Here is a 15,787-nt window from a genome sequence, read left to right on the forward strand (position 1 = left end):
TAGTAATTTATTTAGTCAAGTCATTGAGCTATTTTTTATATAAATAAAATCATTCAACTTAGGCCTTTGTATCAATCAAATCATTCGACTAATTTTATTATTAAAAAAAGGACATAGCAAAATAAATATGTAAATATTTAATAAATTTAATTAATGAAATAAATATTATAATATTATTATGTACTTAAAATTCAAAATGTATCACGATAAACGTTATCCTACCAATAAATACTACTGATATTATCATAGGCGTAATGATAGCAACAAAAAAGTTTATAAGATTTTTTTATAATTCAATGACCACAATAGATTAATATTAGCAGAATTGCAGTTATTAAGCCAACGTCTATTATCATTTTTTTATACGATAAAAAATCATGTATCCCACAATTAGTTGTCATGATAATTTTATACGGATTTTTTTTCTCTCTCTGGAAAAGGATGATCATAATAATTTTAATTATATAGTAATATCCTAATATAATTTTCACTAATTAAGTTTATTTATAAAAAAATCTTGATGATTTTTTTTAAAATTTTATTTATTTATGGAGTTTATATTTATATGGCATAAAAATAATTTATTTATCTATATTAATTTTTTTAATGATAAATTGAGTTGAGTGATTTTATTGATACAAATAGAGTGATTTTGTTAATACTAAATAAAGTTTAATAAATTTACTAGATAAATTCTTAAAGTTGAGTGACCTTTTGAGATATTGACTCGATAAATGAAGCAACAACTTTGCCCCCAAAGACATGAATATGCATATGTTTGCAAATGGGAGTATGATTGACAGGCAAATAATAAATCCATTCTATTTTTTATATTCAGCTGAATCATTATATTGATTTTAGTATATGATTAGTAGACTAAAGTCCAACATCGTCTTACTGGTTGCAGTGTTTTATCGATAATTATAGTTTATTCAACTTCGATTAATATATATTCTTATAATAAATTATTACGACTTCGACAATTTAAAAAGAGTCTCAATTGTATCATACTAACACATTACACATGTATAAATATATATTTAAAAATAAAAAAATACAAACAACTCATTTTCCTTTTGTTAATCAATTACATTTAAATATTAAAATTTTAACTTTTACACATTCAATTTATACTAATACTAGGTTGCATATTTATTAGAATATGTATATATTATGTAACTATATACTTTGATATGATATTCAGTATTTCGATATGTTATTTTCAAATACCAAATACCATAACGAATGCCAATTTTTTTAGGTATACCATATATCATACCAAATATCATAATTATTTTAACGAGGAGCAACAACTTGTGATTAGTCAGCTGGACTATTGAATTCCTTTTGCTACTACTTATATCTTAAAAAATATTATTTTTTTGCTTTCCATCAGAAGCAACCTCTCTATCTGTCATGGTAGAAGTAAGTTCTACGTACATTCTATCCTCCCAAACCCCACTCGTGAAACTATATTGGGTATGTTGTTATTGTAGCTCTACTCCACCATACTTGTTGTGATACTTACCGCGGTTAACAAAGTTTTGGATCATTTATCATTTCTTTCTTGCAATTTCAGTTACAAAATCAGCTAAACTTTAAAAAATTGCAGAAAAAAAAAATTGTTCTCCAGTTATTGTATTACTTTTGTGCTTCGTATCTTCAGTAAACAATTGAGATAAACTACCCAGTGTGCATGCCTATAATTAAGGTGAACAAACTACACAATTGATAACAAAAAGCTGAACAAGACAATGGGGTTAGATGGGGCAGGGCAAAGCGGAGCTAAACGGGGAAGGGGAGGGTGAAATCTTAGAAGGGGAAGACTTAAACCCCCCCGCCCCGCTGCCATCTCTAGTTCACTTTGTCCAATTTATCCTCTTCTGTCTGAATGGTTTTCGAGTCAGCATCGTTTTCCTCATGACCCGTGAATCCCACAGACAAGTCCAATGTGTTTTCTTTTAAATCTGGTCGTTCTGGAGGTTTATCCTCTGGATCCTGATGTTTAAAAAAGCAATTAGAAGAAGCTCATACATATTATACTTGCAAAGTTAAAGAACACAGCACCGGGAACAAACAAAACAGAACAAAACAAAGGAAGTATACTATTGTTCTCATTTTTGAAGAAAAAAGAGGCGAAAGGGGAAAACTTGCTATTCATATCCAGCTATCAAAAAATTAATTAGTGTTACTTGAAACAGAATCCTCCATCCCTGATCCCTCAAATCAACTGAAATATCTCTCTTTTAGGCCCCTCTATGTTAGTCTCTATTCCCCCCTCCAACCTGCAGCATTTCTTTCTCTTTACCCGATAAAAGGATAAGAGAAGCACTATATTAGTGTTCTTTGAAGCGACTTCTGATTCCAGCCAGCATCACGACTTTTTGAAAGGGACAATAGAAAACCCCAAGTAAATGTTGATCCTACCTCCATCTCTTATTTGGCCCCAAAATCATCATTAGTTCAAGAAACTTGACAGATGAATCCATTTTCTACTGGCATATTAGGAGGCTTTCATTATTCTCTTGGTGAGTTTGATTCTTTTGTGATTAAATAAACCAATTAACACATCCGTTTCTATCCATAGCAGGACATAGTTCTTTTAGACAGATTATTCTGAAGTAGTCTAAAGATCAACCAAAAACTTGATAACACAAAAAGACTATAACATGCTCAAAGAATGGAGATAGGAAATATGTTAACATGAATTGAACAGAACCCGAGTTACACAAACACAAAAAATATTAAGCTGCATGAAGTCCATTGGTGATTCAAAGTGGAGGAAAAAATAGAAACAAATAACTAAGCTATTATTTCATGTGATCCCCAAAATCACATTTAAACAGATTCATACTGCTTGTTTTGTATAATGAGTCAAGAACACAAAAAAAACAGATATAAATGGTACAACAGTCAATTATGTGCCTGTTCTTTTTTCCATTAGCATTTTCCCTATCAAAGTTGTTCACCTTGGGAGAGTGGAAGGTTTTAAAGTACCTGATTTTCTTCCATCGGCACATCATTGATGTCAGGTTTTTCATCACAATCATCAGCTTGAGATGTTGGCTCCCCCGTATTTGCATCAGCCACCATTGGTTTAGCTTCATCCTCATCCTGGTCTGATGTCTCATTATTTTGATTTTCAAGCAGAGCAACCTATCTCAACCATTTCAAAAATGAAAATTATTATCACTTCTTTTTTTTATAGGTATTAACGAAAATATGAAATTATTATCAATTGGCAAAATCAGAACTATTTCCTTACTGATGTACTAGAAGCAATCCTGACTGAGGGAAAATATATAAAAATCATTTTGGCAATCCCCAGATTACTCAAGTACAACAACAAGATCAATCTGCTAAAGGTAAATACGGTATTAGGTGTGATAAGTGATGAGAGTAGTATCTACCCTTATCAATGACGAGTGATGATTACTAACACGGGAAAGGAAAAATATTCAAATGTCAAATGAAAAGAAAGATCAGGTAAGCTTTATGATAAGAAAATTGACAAGCCCTATGCTCTTAATTAGCAGTTGTGACTTAATTTGGCATTACCTCCTTACATCCACCAGACATAAGAGAAGGTTTATGATAACTGAAGGAAAACTATTGAAAACTAAGTAAGTGTTCTCCTTTGATTGCACGTATTCACAGCATATCTTGGAGGTACTAAATAAGGGACCAGTATGAAGCAACTACCGTGGCTCATATTATAATGGCTTCACCTAGCTACTAGAGGAAATCTACAAGTTAAATCATCTCTTCAGGTTTCAAACAACCAACAAAAAGCACATAAGCGCAGATACATACAAAACGGAATCAGTAATTAAACGCATCAATCTTCATACACACCCTCGGTCTGTCTCTCCACTAATACGCTCACTCTGACCATAACATATTCGTGAAATCTTATATTGTTAACTTTCTTGTCCGTTCTGATGTATAGATAGTCCCCACATTGACATGAAAAAACAGCAAGCGACATAAAAGAACAAGTTCTGGATGCCCGGATGTCCAGGAGTACTTCTATTACTTGCACCATGTTTTATACAAGTGGTATATGGGCAACTGAGAACGGACAAGACAAAAAGATTGTGTCTTACATACTTAACTTAAATATCTGTCAACAAAAACTTACGTCTTTATCTGGTAGGTAGCAAAATCACTATTCAAAAATGATATAATAATCAAGGGGAGATGTATCCAGCACCAGAACCAATTTTCAGATAAAAAACTTGCAGCCTATGAAGTACAACAGTTATATATAGTTCTTACACCTCAATCGAGTTGGTAACTTCTACATTTTTTTTCTCAGTCCACATCTTGCCAACCTAAATAACTTAGCAAATCTCCAAATCTCACAATTTAAAACCAAAAATTAGCTTTTGTGTTTAATCAAAAGCAATTTATAACAGCCCCATGGCCATGCCATTTGATGTCAGATCTACACGAAACATGACAAATCCGTGAACCTTATTCACAATTAAACCAATTTCTCCACTTCTTTCCAAAAACCCAATTAGTAATATCAATACATTCAAATCTCTGTCTATTTACCTTGTTTTCTAGGTTCAGTACCTTGCTTTCAAGTAACTAGACTGTGTACGTAACACATACCCAATGTAATTCCACAAGTAGGGTCGAAGGAGAGTAGAGTGTATGCAGACCATACCCCTACCTCGTAAAGATAGAGAGGTTGTTTTCGACAGACCCTCGACTTAAAATAAACACTTCCAAGCAATTTCAAAAAGAGAATACAAAAATGAGGACACTAACAACAACAAAATACTATGAAGGAGAGCAGTGCGTACATAATATATAAGGGAAAGAATAGTAATCGCAACAAAGTAATGTGACAATCGAAGCATAAAAAACAAAGGTGATAACCAAAATCAAAGAACAAGAAACCACCAATGATGTCAACTAATATAACTTTGGTGAAGTTGATTCCCAAAATGGACTAATTTCACTTCCAAAAATCGTGCAAAACATAAAAAGATTCTCACTTGAGTTTGCACTCCCACACGATATGCAAGTAAAGGATTTGTTCAGACCAGGGGCGGATCTAGGGGTCCGAGAGGGTGTTCACCCAAATATATATATAAGTTTTTTTTTTTTTTTTCTTTAATGTATATCTAGATTTTGAATCTCCTAAACATAAGATTAAAGATTGACTTGGTGGTTGAGTGGGTTCAAAATTCAACTTGAGGTTCTAAGTTCAAATCTCGAACACTACATTTATATTTATTGAATCCCCTTCGTAAAAATCCGGAATCCACAGACCTTAAGCCCAAATAGTTCTCTCCCACCAAATTAATTTCCCTCCCTAAATAGAATGGCATTATATTTAATTTTTAAAAAATAAGAAAAAGTACACCATATACAGTTCATTGTTTAAATAGCTCAACATTGAAATACACTACAGTACAGAAATGATCTATATAATAAGCAGTAAAAATCATTAAAAAATAATTTATTTATTACCGGAATATACTTGAATTTACGTTTGGGAGGTTCCTCGATCGGAACGTCATCGTCCTTATCGGGGCTTTTGGAATCGCCATCCTTATCGGCGCTAATGTTATTGTTGTTGTTATTTTGGCTGGCAGTAATCGGAGTCCACTTCAAAAACACGAGATGAGAGCCATTACTGCCATTAACTCCGCCGTTAGCGGCGGCTGATTGGTGATTGTTTTTACCGGAGCTGACGTGAACCCATTTCTTCTTCCATCTCCGAACCGGACCGGTGAATACAGTGGTCGGACCGTACCTAGTTGATGAACGGCCGAATCTGGCACCTACTCCTTCCATTCACGGCGGCGTATCAGTGGTAACTCACGGCGGAGAATTATTTTCCGATCCCGGAATATTTAATTATTTTTATTTTTTTGATCTATGGGTATTTATAGCTTCGCTTCTGAGTGATCAAGTGTGTGAAGGTCTATGACAAGGAATTTAGGAGTTATCTGGACCGTTGATTAATGTTTATTTTCAGTATTTTTATACTGTAATTTAGAGACTTTAATTGTATTATTAAGTATTTACTTAAATAATTTTATTGCTTGGTTAAGAGAATCGAATCCACTAATTAAATGGACGCGATAGAAAATTAGGTTTAATAAGAAAGTCAAATCTTTTTTTCGAGAAGAGTCATAAACACACTTCAAACATTTGATTTATTTAGTCAAATTCAACTCTACAAATTATTTTTATAACCTTTATATAAGCAAATAGATCACTATAATCTTTGACTTTTTTTAATAATGTTTTTAGAATTATGATGTAAGAATATTCTTACAATTAATAATATTTCACTTTTAAAGATCATCTTGAACTCTTTTTTGTAAAAAAATTTGTTAATTTTCGTCACAACTTTCTTCCATAATTTTAAAAGATAAGTTGTTGGATTTTATGTAATCAATATAACACATATGTTAGATAATCGAGTAGATTTAACTAAACTAATAAAAATAAATAATGTGTCATTTTATGTTGAAGCATCGGAAATATGACTACACACTCATATGATTTTTGTCGAGTGATAGAAATATTTGATGAAATTGGTGAATTATACTATTAATTGTAAAAAGATTTGCTATTTTTTTGTCACAACTTTCCTCCATAGGTTTTAAAAATAAGTAGTTGGATTTTATGTAATTGATAAAATAATGTCATTTTATGTTGAAGCATTTGAAACAAAAAATAATATATCATTTTATGTTGAAACATAATTACACACTCACGTAATCTTTGTCAAGATATAATTTTTTTTGATGGAATTGATGAATTACACTTGCTTATGATGAATGGACAAATTAAAGACTCGTGATATCTACCCGCCTTTCTTTCATTGTTTTGAGAATTGGGTGAACGAAAATAAGTGTGTATACATAGTCACACACTTAGTGGAGCAATGCTAAAAATAGGGAATGAGTACTTGTATAAACTCTCATATTTTCACTAATTCTATCACGTCTATGATATATAATTGTCATTTTCAAATCAAGCTTTTGGCGTATACTTTAAATTGTCTGAAGCAATAACATAAATTATTTTTCTAAACTTATAGGTCAAGTTAAAATTTCTAGAATAGGTATGTTCGAATTTAATTCAATTTAATTTAATTTTTTAAATTAGCAAAATAAGATAATTAATATGAGAAGGAATGAAGGAAAATCTTAAATTCCCTATTTTAAATCATGGGCTAAGAATTATTTATCTAGTTTTGGTTTTTAAAAAATAAAATAAAAAATATGTTAATTATTTCTTTGCAAATTTAGTAAATACTCACCCTCTCTAAAGTTCCCTCCTGCACCACCACTTCCCGCCTCCCTTCTCCTCTCCACCGCCGGCCGCCAACCTCCGCCGTCAACCTCCGTCGTTCACTTCCGATATCAATGGAAGCTCAAAATTTATCTTTTGGGCTTTCCTCTACCTTACCCACTTCACCAATTCAAAACCAAAAAAATCCATTCTTTCAGATTTTGCTCAAACCATCTTCTTCTTCAAATAATCTTATCCTTAAAGGGGTTTTCTTGAAACCCCATGTTTCTTTTTCTCCTAAAAATTTCCCCAGCAAGGAATTTTTCCAGTGTAGGAATTGTTTGCAAAGAACTGAAAGAGAAGCTACTACAGTTCCTGATAGTGGTGTGAATAAAGAACTTAGAAAGAAGAAGCTTGCAGTGTTTGTATCTGGTGGAGGTTCAAATTTCAGGTCAATTTATGAAGCTACACTTGAAGGGACTGTTCATGGAGAGGTAGCTGTTTTAGTTACCAATAAAAATGGTAGGGTGTTTCTTTTTTAAAGTTTTGTTTTTTCAGTTTATTTCAAGATTTGATTTTAATTGGTGTTTGATCCCTGTCTATTTGAGATTTTGGTAAAGCTCTAAGCTTTAACATATAATGAGCTGAGGGACTATCGGAAACAACTTCTCTACCCATGAGATTTTGGTAAAGCTCTGAGCTTTAACATATAATGAGCTGAGGGACTATCGGAAACAACTTCTCTACCCAACAAAGGTAGAGGTAAGGTCTGTGTATATGTTACATCTCCAGACCCCACGTGTGGCATTACATTGGGTGTGGTGTTGTTGTAGGTAGGTGATACATATTAGTTGAGATATTTATGGTATATTCAAGGTCATGATTATTCTTATGTATATACAATAGATGCGGAATCCTCTTAGCTTCCTTCCGTGTATTTACCTCTTTTGCATAGCCTTACTTGAAAATCCCAGCTCCATATTTTGCATAGCCTTACGTGAAAATCCCAGCTCCACCATTGGTCGTTTGCTTTTTTGTAGTAGTTTAGCCTTTCAGAGAGTATACATTTAGAAATTTAGAGAACTTCTAATACTTCCGACTTAATTTGCATTATATTGGCATGAGATGAGTTTAAAATGGAGTAACATGGTCAATGAGGATTCATATAACCGACACCAACTTATTTGAGGCTCGAGCATAATTGTTGTTGTTGTTATTATTGTATTTCAAGATTATTTGTTGTATGCTTTTGGTACTTGTTTATTTGAGTTTTCGTAAATCTTCGACCTTTAACAGCTTATGTAGGTATAGGTGATACACATTAGTTGAGATTATGTATTAGATATTATCACTTTCAGTGTAGGTCATATGCTTTCTAGGATTGGTTAGCCTGTGAGAGATTATACGTCTAGAAAATATAGAGAACTTCTTCTACGTCTTACTTAAATTACAAATAATATGAGTTTAAATGGAGTAATGTGGTCAATGAGGATTCATATTGCCGACCCTACATGTTTGAGACTTGGGCATTATTGTTGTTATCGTTATTATTGTATTTCAGGATTGTTGATTGTTGGCTTTTAGGTCCCTGCCTATTTGAGATTTTGGTAAGCTATGAGCTTTAGAGAAAAACTTGTACTTTCAGCCTCTTTGTATTGCAACTGTCTTGATTAATTTTGCCAAGAGTGTAATTTCTATTCATCGTGTCCTTACGTCGGGCTTCATCTGTATTCCTTCTTTTGTTTCTTTCGTCCTGAAATTTTGTTATTCTTAGGTGTATTAACAGTTTGCATGTTAAAGCTAGTGTGACTTTATAAATGAGTATGCTGTGTTGAAAATGAAATTACATTGGCGATGGACTTTTTCTTTCCCACTCATGATGAGATGTTCCCATGATACAATATCTGCTAGATTTTTTTTGGCGGAAGCACTTGGAAATTTCAGATATTTCTGTTTCAACTAAAGTTTCCACAGCTTTATACCTGAAGATATATGCGTATTCAATTGTCTTATTGTAGTTGTCACTCATCTTTTCATTTAGATTTGTTTTTGTTATGAAATGCAGATTGTGGAGGTGCAAAGTATGCAAGGGAGCAAGGCATTCCTGTTATTTTGTTTCCTAAAGCAAAGAATTCATCGGAGGGTTTATCGGAGGAGGATCTCGTGGGTTCTCTAAGGTTTTTTCTTCTCTATTCATGTCTCTTCTATTGATCTAACTGCTTCAGTAGTTAGTTTGTGCAAAAAAGATGTCGTCTTCCTTGAAATTAGGCTGTAACACAATCAGCTCCTCTTCTTTTATGTTTTTCCTTACTTTTTCTTCTGGGATGATTAGCAGAAGAAAAATGGTATCTGAATAGAAGGAAATTTACTTGTACTGCGACTGTTTCATGAGGATTTTGAATTTTGAGACATTTAAGCACAAAAGATTGATGTGGTTTAAGTCAAGTTCTTTTCATCAATATGGTGAAACTTTTGGTTCTATTAAGCTTTCTTCTAGTTCCTGAATTCTTTGACGGCTTGCAACCATTCGGGCTTCAATCACGGAGCAAAGATGCCTCAAGAAACCATTTAACAGTAACCGAGTATTTCGAAGAGAATTCTGCACATCTATCAAAGTTCCTGTCTTTCTCAGTTGCATTTATTGATACCATATTCTTTCACTGTTTGTTCTTCTGCTCACCAGCGGCCTATTCTAAAATATTCACCTAATTTTGACATAAGCTCTGGTTAATTGAAACTTAGAGTTATTCGGTTAAACACTTCTCATTTTGTTCACCTTTCTTTATTTTGGTCTTCCTTTTCATTTTGCCCTTGGTTTCTTCTACTTGGAGCGAAATGATTATTACAGAAGAAATGGGAAAGTAAATGTGAACAAAAGCATGTAAACCATGATAAACATCTATATTTCTTGCCTGTTTACTCTCTTCTCTGTGTATGAATAGTTTTCATACTCATTAGTTATTTGTACGAGGATGGATATCATCTAAAGGGAGATTGGAGGAGTCGTTTGGTATGAGAGATAAGGGATAATAATCCCAGGATAGAATGCAGGATTATTTTATCCTGCGTTTGCTTTTGGGTATTAATTAATCCCGGGATTATTTATCCATCATTTGTACTACAATGTGGGATAACTTCGTCTATCCCATCCCCATACCAAACGATCCCTTAGTGTATGACATGAATAATCTTAGTTGTCTTCGTTGTTTTACTGAAGTTATTTCCTCATATTCTTCTCCGTTATAATAAACAAACTTTTGTTTACAGAGCCTATAATATCGACTTCATTCTTTTAGCTGGGTACTTAAAGCTTATTCCTACTGAGTTAGTCCAAGCATTTCCAAGATCGATATTTAATATTCATCCGTCACTTCTTCCATCTTTTGGAGGCAAAGGCTACTATGGCATAAAGGTGCATAAAGCAGTCATAGCTTCTGGAGCTAGGTATGTATTGTATTTGCTATCAAAACGGAATTATTCTTGTTAATCAAGTATCTCGCTTCTCCTTCCTCATCATTGCACATTAGATAGTTGCTAAACAAAAAAGAGTACCACCGTTCAGCTTGTGAATTGCAAATTGAGTGCTTAGTTGAAGACTTAAATACTCAATGTGACTCGTGTTTCCTCTATAGTTAAAACCAACAAATTGTATTTCAGAGAAATGTGATCTAGGAACATTTTTTAGATCATATCCGATAATGTAGCATCTTTTTCCTGAAATGTTGAGGATTCAGATTCTTCAAAAAAACCATTTCTATTTTGCTAGTTTTTACTATGAAGATTTGTATTCACATTTTGAGTTGGAAGTCCTTACTCCATTATCTCTGAATTTTCCCATAAATTGTAATAAACTAAAGACAATTCCTATCATCATTTAAGCAAGTATTTGTAATTAATTGTTTACTTGGCTGTTTCATGCCGATATTGTTACGTGTGAATTCTGCTTAATTTCAGTTTATCATGTCCACCCTTCAAAAATATTAAGCACCTAACCTTGATTTTTGTTGCATTTGGGATAGGTTTAGTTTTTTCCGTCCAATGCTTTGGATCCTCATTTAGCTCCAAACACAAGTAATTCACTTTTCTGGCTGTTATTTGCTATCTGTAGGTATTCAGGTCCTACGATCCATTATGTCGATGAGCATTATGACACTGGACGTATTCTTGCTCAAGGGGTCGTGCCTGTGCTGGCTAATGACACAGCAGAAACACTTGCAGCAAGGGTTCTTCAGGAGGTCATAATTTCTTTTAACATTTCTTGTTATGAGTGTATTATTGTTGTCGCCATCAATATTGAATTTTCGTGCTGCATGTGTAAAGTAAATCTCTAGGTCTTCCCCATGTTTCTGATCATTACCTTACGTTGCACTACCAGTCCCGCAAAAAACATGTATGGTTTCAGGAAAAGGGATCCCCTGAATATTAGGTAGGTGTTGTTAAACCGGGGTAAATAAGCCGACAAGGAGTTCCATTAATAATTGGCCGTTTTGACCCCTTGGAACAACTCGATGAATTTAGTTGAACGTTTTAGGAGGCCTTTGTGACTATAGATTGAACCTATCCAATTTTTACTGTACGATTTTGGCTGCAAGTTCTTTTCAATCTATGTATCTATTCAACAAATCAGTAGCATTATTGTTTATCAACACGCATGGTCTCAGATTTACAACTCGTGTTACCTATCTCTCTATCTTTTTCCCCTGTCCGTTTAGTGTTCCCTGAAGACAAGCAATATCAACACTCCTCCCTTTTAGGGTAGCCACTGATTCCATCAATGTCCCTATCAAAGTGCTTATGTTCCATCGAATCCAACTCGTGTTATTGCTTGTCCATTCCTCTCTTTTTTCGCTGCAATCTTTACACTAACGCTCTTCTTTAACAGGAGCATAAGCTTTACGTAGAAGTAGCCGCAGCATTATGTGAAGAGAGAATCGTGTGGCGTGAAGATGGTGTCCCTCTCATCCGGAGCAAAGAAGATCCCAATCATTACAAGTAGATAACAAAGCCAGAGGTTAGCAACTCCGCGGCTAGAAGTATTCGTTACTGAGCTCTGTGTTGACACTAACGTAGTTTTGGTACATATGCCTCGTGGAAGGCGTACCAGCGTCCTTAATTGTTCAATTTACCATTATACCATAGAAAATTCAACATATGTAGACGAATATTGTATGTCTATGACAAAGTTTTGTACCAATATGTTTTGACAACTTTTTATTTTTTCATCTATGAAAGAAATAGCTTGTTGTTTCTTGACATTGCTGGATATTATGAAGATATCATGTTCTATGTTTCTCATATTATTAATCCTCTACTTTTGAGACGGTTAAACGGACGTTTAAAACCAAACAAATGAATGCAAAATATGTGTCTTTCATATGTACAATTTATTATTTAACCAATCATAATTAAGTGATGGTATATATTTTTCACTTCGATTTTTAATTATTAAGGTTAAATTGCTAGGCGTTTGACTGTTTACATCACATTTCTTCTTGAACCTTGCTAACAGTTGTATACTTTGAGCGTTATACTCTTATTTGGAGAAGGCAATAACGTTAAGGGAAATACAAGTAGTCAAAAGCAAGTAACATATGAAATGAGGAAAATAACTTCTCTAGTGAAACAAAAAAAAAAAAAACTAAGTTGCACAAGTGGATTCCACACTTTGGAGTTTGGTCTGCTCTCGATCCTCCAATACCAACCCCCACCCTATAGTTCCATTTCCATCACTCTCACACCTCTATTGTGTTTGCCGAAATCATATACAAATACTTTTGAGATTTAAAACATTTTTGCTTAGGTATCAAACATGAAAAATATAAGGAAAAAGGTTGATATATTCTTTAATTTTGCGATTTAGAGCTAATATACCTCTTATTACAAAAGTGGCTCAGATTACTCCTACCATTACACAAATGACTCAGATATACCCTTACCGTTACACAAATGACTTAAATATACCCTTACTGTTATACAAATGAGTTGATACACACTTACCGTTACACAAATGACCCAAATATATCCTTTTCGTCCAATGGAAGTGATTTTTTTGGGTTTTTTTATGTACCAGTAAAGGTATATGTAGCCACTTTTGTAACGAGTGATATATCAACCCTAAATCGCAAAGTTGAGGAGTATATCAGAGCCTTTATAAAATGATTACTTATGGCACACCCTGTATAACTTATCAAATCTAATCCGGCCCATATAAGACATTGGGCTCTTAGTCCATATAAGCCCACATAAACAGCAAAAAATTTCTGTCACTCTTACAAACCCTCAGTAACTCCATATATAAATCAAGCTTCTAGGGTTAGGGTTTCATTGAATCAGCAAACTGCAAAGAAGAAACTTCAGCAATGGCCGCCAAGAAGACTGCCCGGAATCCGGAGCTGATTCGTGGAGTGGGAAAATTTTCCCGTTCCAAGATGTACCACAAGAAGGGTCTTTGGGCCATTAAGAAGAAGAACGGCGGCGCTTTACCCGTTCACTCAAAAAAACCCGCCGCAGCTCCGGCGGCTGAGAAAGCCCCAAAATTCTACCCCGCCGATGACGTGAAGAAACCCCTTGTTAACAAACACAAACCAAAACCCACTAAGCTTAGGTCAAGTATTACACCTGGTACTGTTTTGATTATCCTTGCTGGAAGGTTTAAGGGTAAAAGAGTCGTGTTTTTGAAGCAGCTTGTTTCTGGTTTGCTTCTTGTTACTGGTCCATTTAAGTTTAATGGAGTTCCTTTAAGGCGTGTGAATCAAGCTTATGTTATTGGTACCTCGACAAAGGTGGATATTTCTGGAGTGAGTGTTGATAAGATTGATGATAAGTACTTTGCTAAACAAGCTGAGAAGAAGCAGAAGAAGGGAGAAGGAGAGTTTTTTGAAGAAAAGAAAGAGGTTTGATTTCTTATTTTTGCTCATTTTCAGTTAATGATTGAATGTGTTCTCCATTTTGTGGTTAAAGAATGGATCTTTATAGTTAGTATATGCTTATGGATTGGATTTTTTGCTAATTCTATGCTTGAAAGATTAGTTCTTTTTGTTTATTTGTGTGATTAGGCAGTAGATTATTGTGTCTTGTGAAATGCTGTGATCTCTTATGCTGATCTTATGTGAATATAACTGAAGAAACTTGGTTAGTGAGTATGCATAGATAATAAGTTGTATGAAAATTAGCAAATTCCATTGACATTGTAATTTGTGGAGGCATTTTCTGGTTCCCCGGGCAGAGGATGCTTAATATTGTAATTTGCTTGAATAACTCTGTTTGGTAATGAGGAAACATGGTTAGTGACATTCATAGGTAAGTTGTCTCATTTTGTGATGAGAAATCTAAGAATGAAAATGAGCATTGACATTGACAATCGTATTACTGAAACTTGAAACTTGACGTGTCCTGTACATCTAACATTAACAATTGGATTATTAAAACTTGCTTCATAAATAACTCAATTTGGCAATGGAGAAACATAGTGTTAGTGAGTATTGTTAGGTAAGAGTTTATTTTTCATATATGTGAACGAAAATTAGCAAATTTCATATCTATGCCTGTAATTCTATACTATTATTCAAACTTGCTTGAACACGAATGATGTATTTCGATATTCAACATATTGATCTTTTTCTATTTGGTAATTCTGTAGGAGAAGAATGTGCTTCCTCAGGAGAAGAAGGATGACCAGAAGGCTGTTGATGCAGCATTGATCAAGGCCATCGAGGCTGTTCCTGAATTGAAGGGTTACTTGTCTGCAAGGTTCTCGCTCAAGTCGGGCATGAAACCCCATGAGCTTGTCTTTTAGACCAGATAATTAAACTACTTTTGATGAAATTGATTTTGTTAGATCTATTTTGTTTATGTTCTGTTTTGAACCTGCGTTTAGTCTTTGTATTGAAGATTTTGTTGGTTATAAACATCTTAAGTTGAAATATGCAATATGAGATTTGCTCCTTTTTTGTCCTAGTATTTTTTGTTGTTATAAAGGTAAATGCTGGAGAGCTCAATGGTTTGTTAACTGAAAGCTTCATTTACCAAGAGTAGGGAGAAATTGAGTATCCTTGATCTTGACTGCCATTGTGGCTGTAGCAATACAAATAGATTATTGTCTGAGAAGTTTACTGGCTGGTTGTTGTTCTTTGTTAGGATATCTGCTTACCGAACTTCTTACATATTGCATGACATTTGTGGATCATGTCTTATACGTCTAGTGTCGTTTGCTGATGTTTGTTCATATTACATGATAGTTGTGAGCATATGTTGTATTCTGTGTACATGTTTTGGCTGTTGGATGAGAAGGGGAGAAGATGGAAATGGCTTAGAATTTAGCCTTTCTAAGAGACCCTTGTCTTAAATCAATTCATCTATGCACTTTCCAGGCTCACTGCCTTGGTTCCCGGCAGTTTGCGTATATGGGTGCTTACAACACAAACAATATATACAGTTTTTCGCCTTTCTGTAGTTTTTCAGTAATGTGTCTTGTGTATCGATAAGCTAGGGTTATCTTTAATGTAGACAAGCATCCTGAACT

At 34.0% G+C, this 15,787-nt stretch overlaps 3 protein-coding genes and 1 non-coding gene across 4 annotated transcripts; 3 read left to right on the forward strand and 1 right to left on the reverse strand.

The window, feature by feature from the left end:
• Positions 1–1,835: 1,835 nt before the first annotated feature.
• LOC125817934 (uncharacterized) lies at positions 1,836–5,862 on the reverse strand. The gene is made up of 3 exons (XM_049497439.1): positions 5,488–5,862; positions 2,998–3,156; positions 1,836–1,998 (listed from the first exon to the last, which is right to left on the reverse strand). Exons 1-3 carry the CDS (start codon positions 5,812–5,814, stop codon positions 1,855–1,857), a joined length of 630 nt encoding a protein of 209 aa, XP_049353396.1. The 5' UTR covers positions 5,815–5,862; the 3' UTR covers positions 1,836–1,854.
• A 1,400-nt stretch (positions 5,863–7,262) lies between these two features.
• On the forward strand, positions 7,263–12,526 carry LOC125817930 (phosphoribosylglycinamide formyltransferase, chloroplastic). The gene is made up of 5 exons (XM_049497436.1): positions 7,263–7,788; positions 9,332–9,443; positions 10,534–10,710; positions 11,375–11,501; positions 12,149–12,526. The coding sequence occupies exons 1-5, from the start codon at positions 7,401–7,403 to the stop codon at positions 12,260–12,262; spliced, it is 918 nt and encodes a 305-aa protein (XP_049353393.1). The 5' UTR covers positions 7,263–7,400; the 3' UTR covers positions 12,263–12,526.
• Positions 12,527–13,575: 1,049 nt separating this feature from the next.
• Positions 13,576–15,209, forward strand: LOC125817933 (60S ribosomal protein L6-like). The gene is made up of 2 exons (XM_049497438.1): positions 13,576–14,159; positions 14,906–15,209. The coding sequence occupies exons 1-2, from the start codon at positions 13,626–13,628 to the stop codon at positions 15,059–15,061; spliced, it is 690 nt and encodes a 229-aa protein (XP_049353395.1). The 5' UTR covers positions 13,576–13,625; the 3' UTR covers positions 15,062–15,209.
• Positions 15,210–15,336: 127 nt separating this feature from the next.
• Positions 15,337–15,431, forward strand: LOC125817946 (small nucleolar RNA snoR109). Its single transcript, XR_007442329.1, has one exon. It is a non-coding gene; the product is annotated as a small nucleolar RNA snoR109 (small nucleolar RNA).
• Positions 15,432–15,787: the final 356 nt, after the last annotated feature.

This window comes from Solanum verrucosum, unplaced genomic scaffold (assembly GCF_900185275.1).
Source record: "Solanum verrucosum unplaced genomic scaffold, falcon-dt-bn FXZP01000254.1, whole genome shotgun sequence".
Classification (NCBI taxonomy): domain Eukaryota; kingdom Viridiplantae; phylum Streptophyta; class Magnoliopsida; order Solanales; family Solanaceae; genus Solanum; species Solanum verrucosum.

What these genes read in the sequence shown, in the direction of transcription:
- LOC125817934 (XM_049497439.1), bottom strand. Translation starts at nt 5,814, where the DNA reads ATGGAAGGAGTAGGTGCCAGATTCGGCCGTTCATCAACTAGGTACGGT. An exon ending in GTAAATTCAAGTATATTCCG is followed by an intron (nt 3,157 to 5,487) that starts GTAATAAATAAA and finishes TGGTTGAGATAG; the next exon opens with GTTGCTCTGCTTGAAAATCA. An exon ending in TGCCGATGGAAGAAAATCAG is followed by an intron (nt 1,999 to 2,997) that starts GTACTTTAAAAC and finishes TTTAAACATCAG; the next exon opens with GATCCAGAGGATAAACCTCC.
- LOC125817930 (XM_049497436.1), top strand. Translation starts at nt 7,401, where the DNA reads ATGGAAGCTCAAAATTTATCTTTTGGGCTTTCCTCTACCTTACCCACT. An exon ending in TTTAGTTACCAATAAAAATG is followed by an intron (nt 7,789 to 9,331) that starts GTAGGGTGTTTC and finishes TATGAAATGCAG; the next exon opens with ATTGTGGAGGTGCAAAGTAT. An exon ending in GATCTCGTGGGTTCTCTAAG is followed by an intron (nt 9,444 to 10,533) that starts GTTTTTTCTTCT and finishes TTTTGTTTACAG; the next exon opens with AGCCTATAATATCGACTTCA.
- LOC125817933 (XM_049497438.1), top strand. Translation starts at nt 13,626, where the DNA reads ATGGCCGCCAAGAAGACTGCCCGGAATCCGGAGCTGATTCGTGGAGTG. An exon ending in TTTTTGAAGAAAAGAAAGAG is followed by an intron (nt 14,160 to 14,905) that starts GTTTGATTTCTT and finishes GTAATTCTGTAG; the next exon opens with GAGAAGAATGTGCTTCCTCA.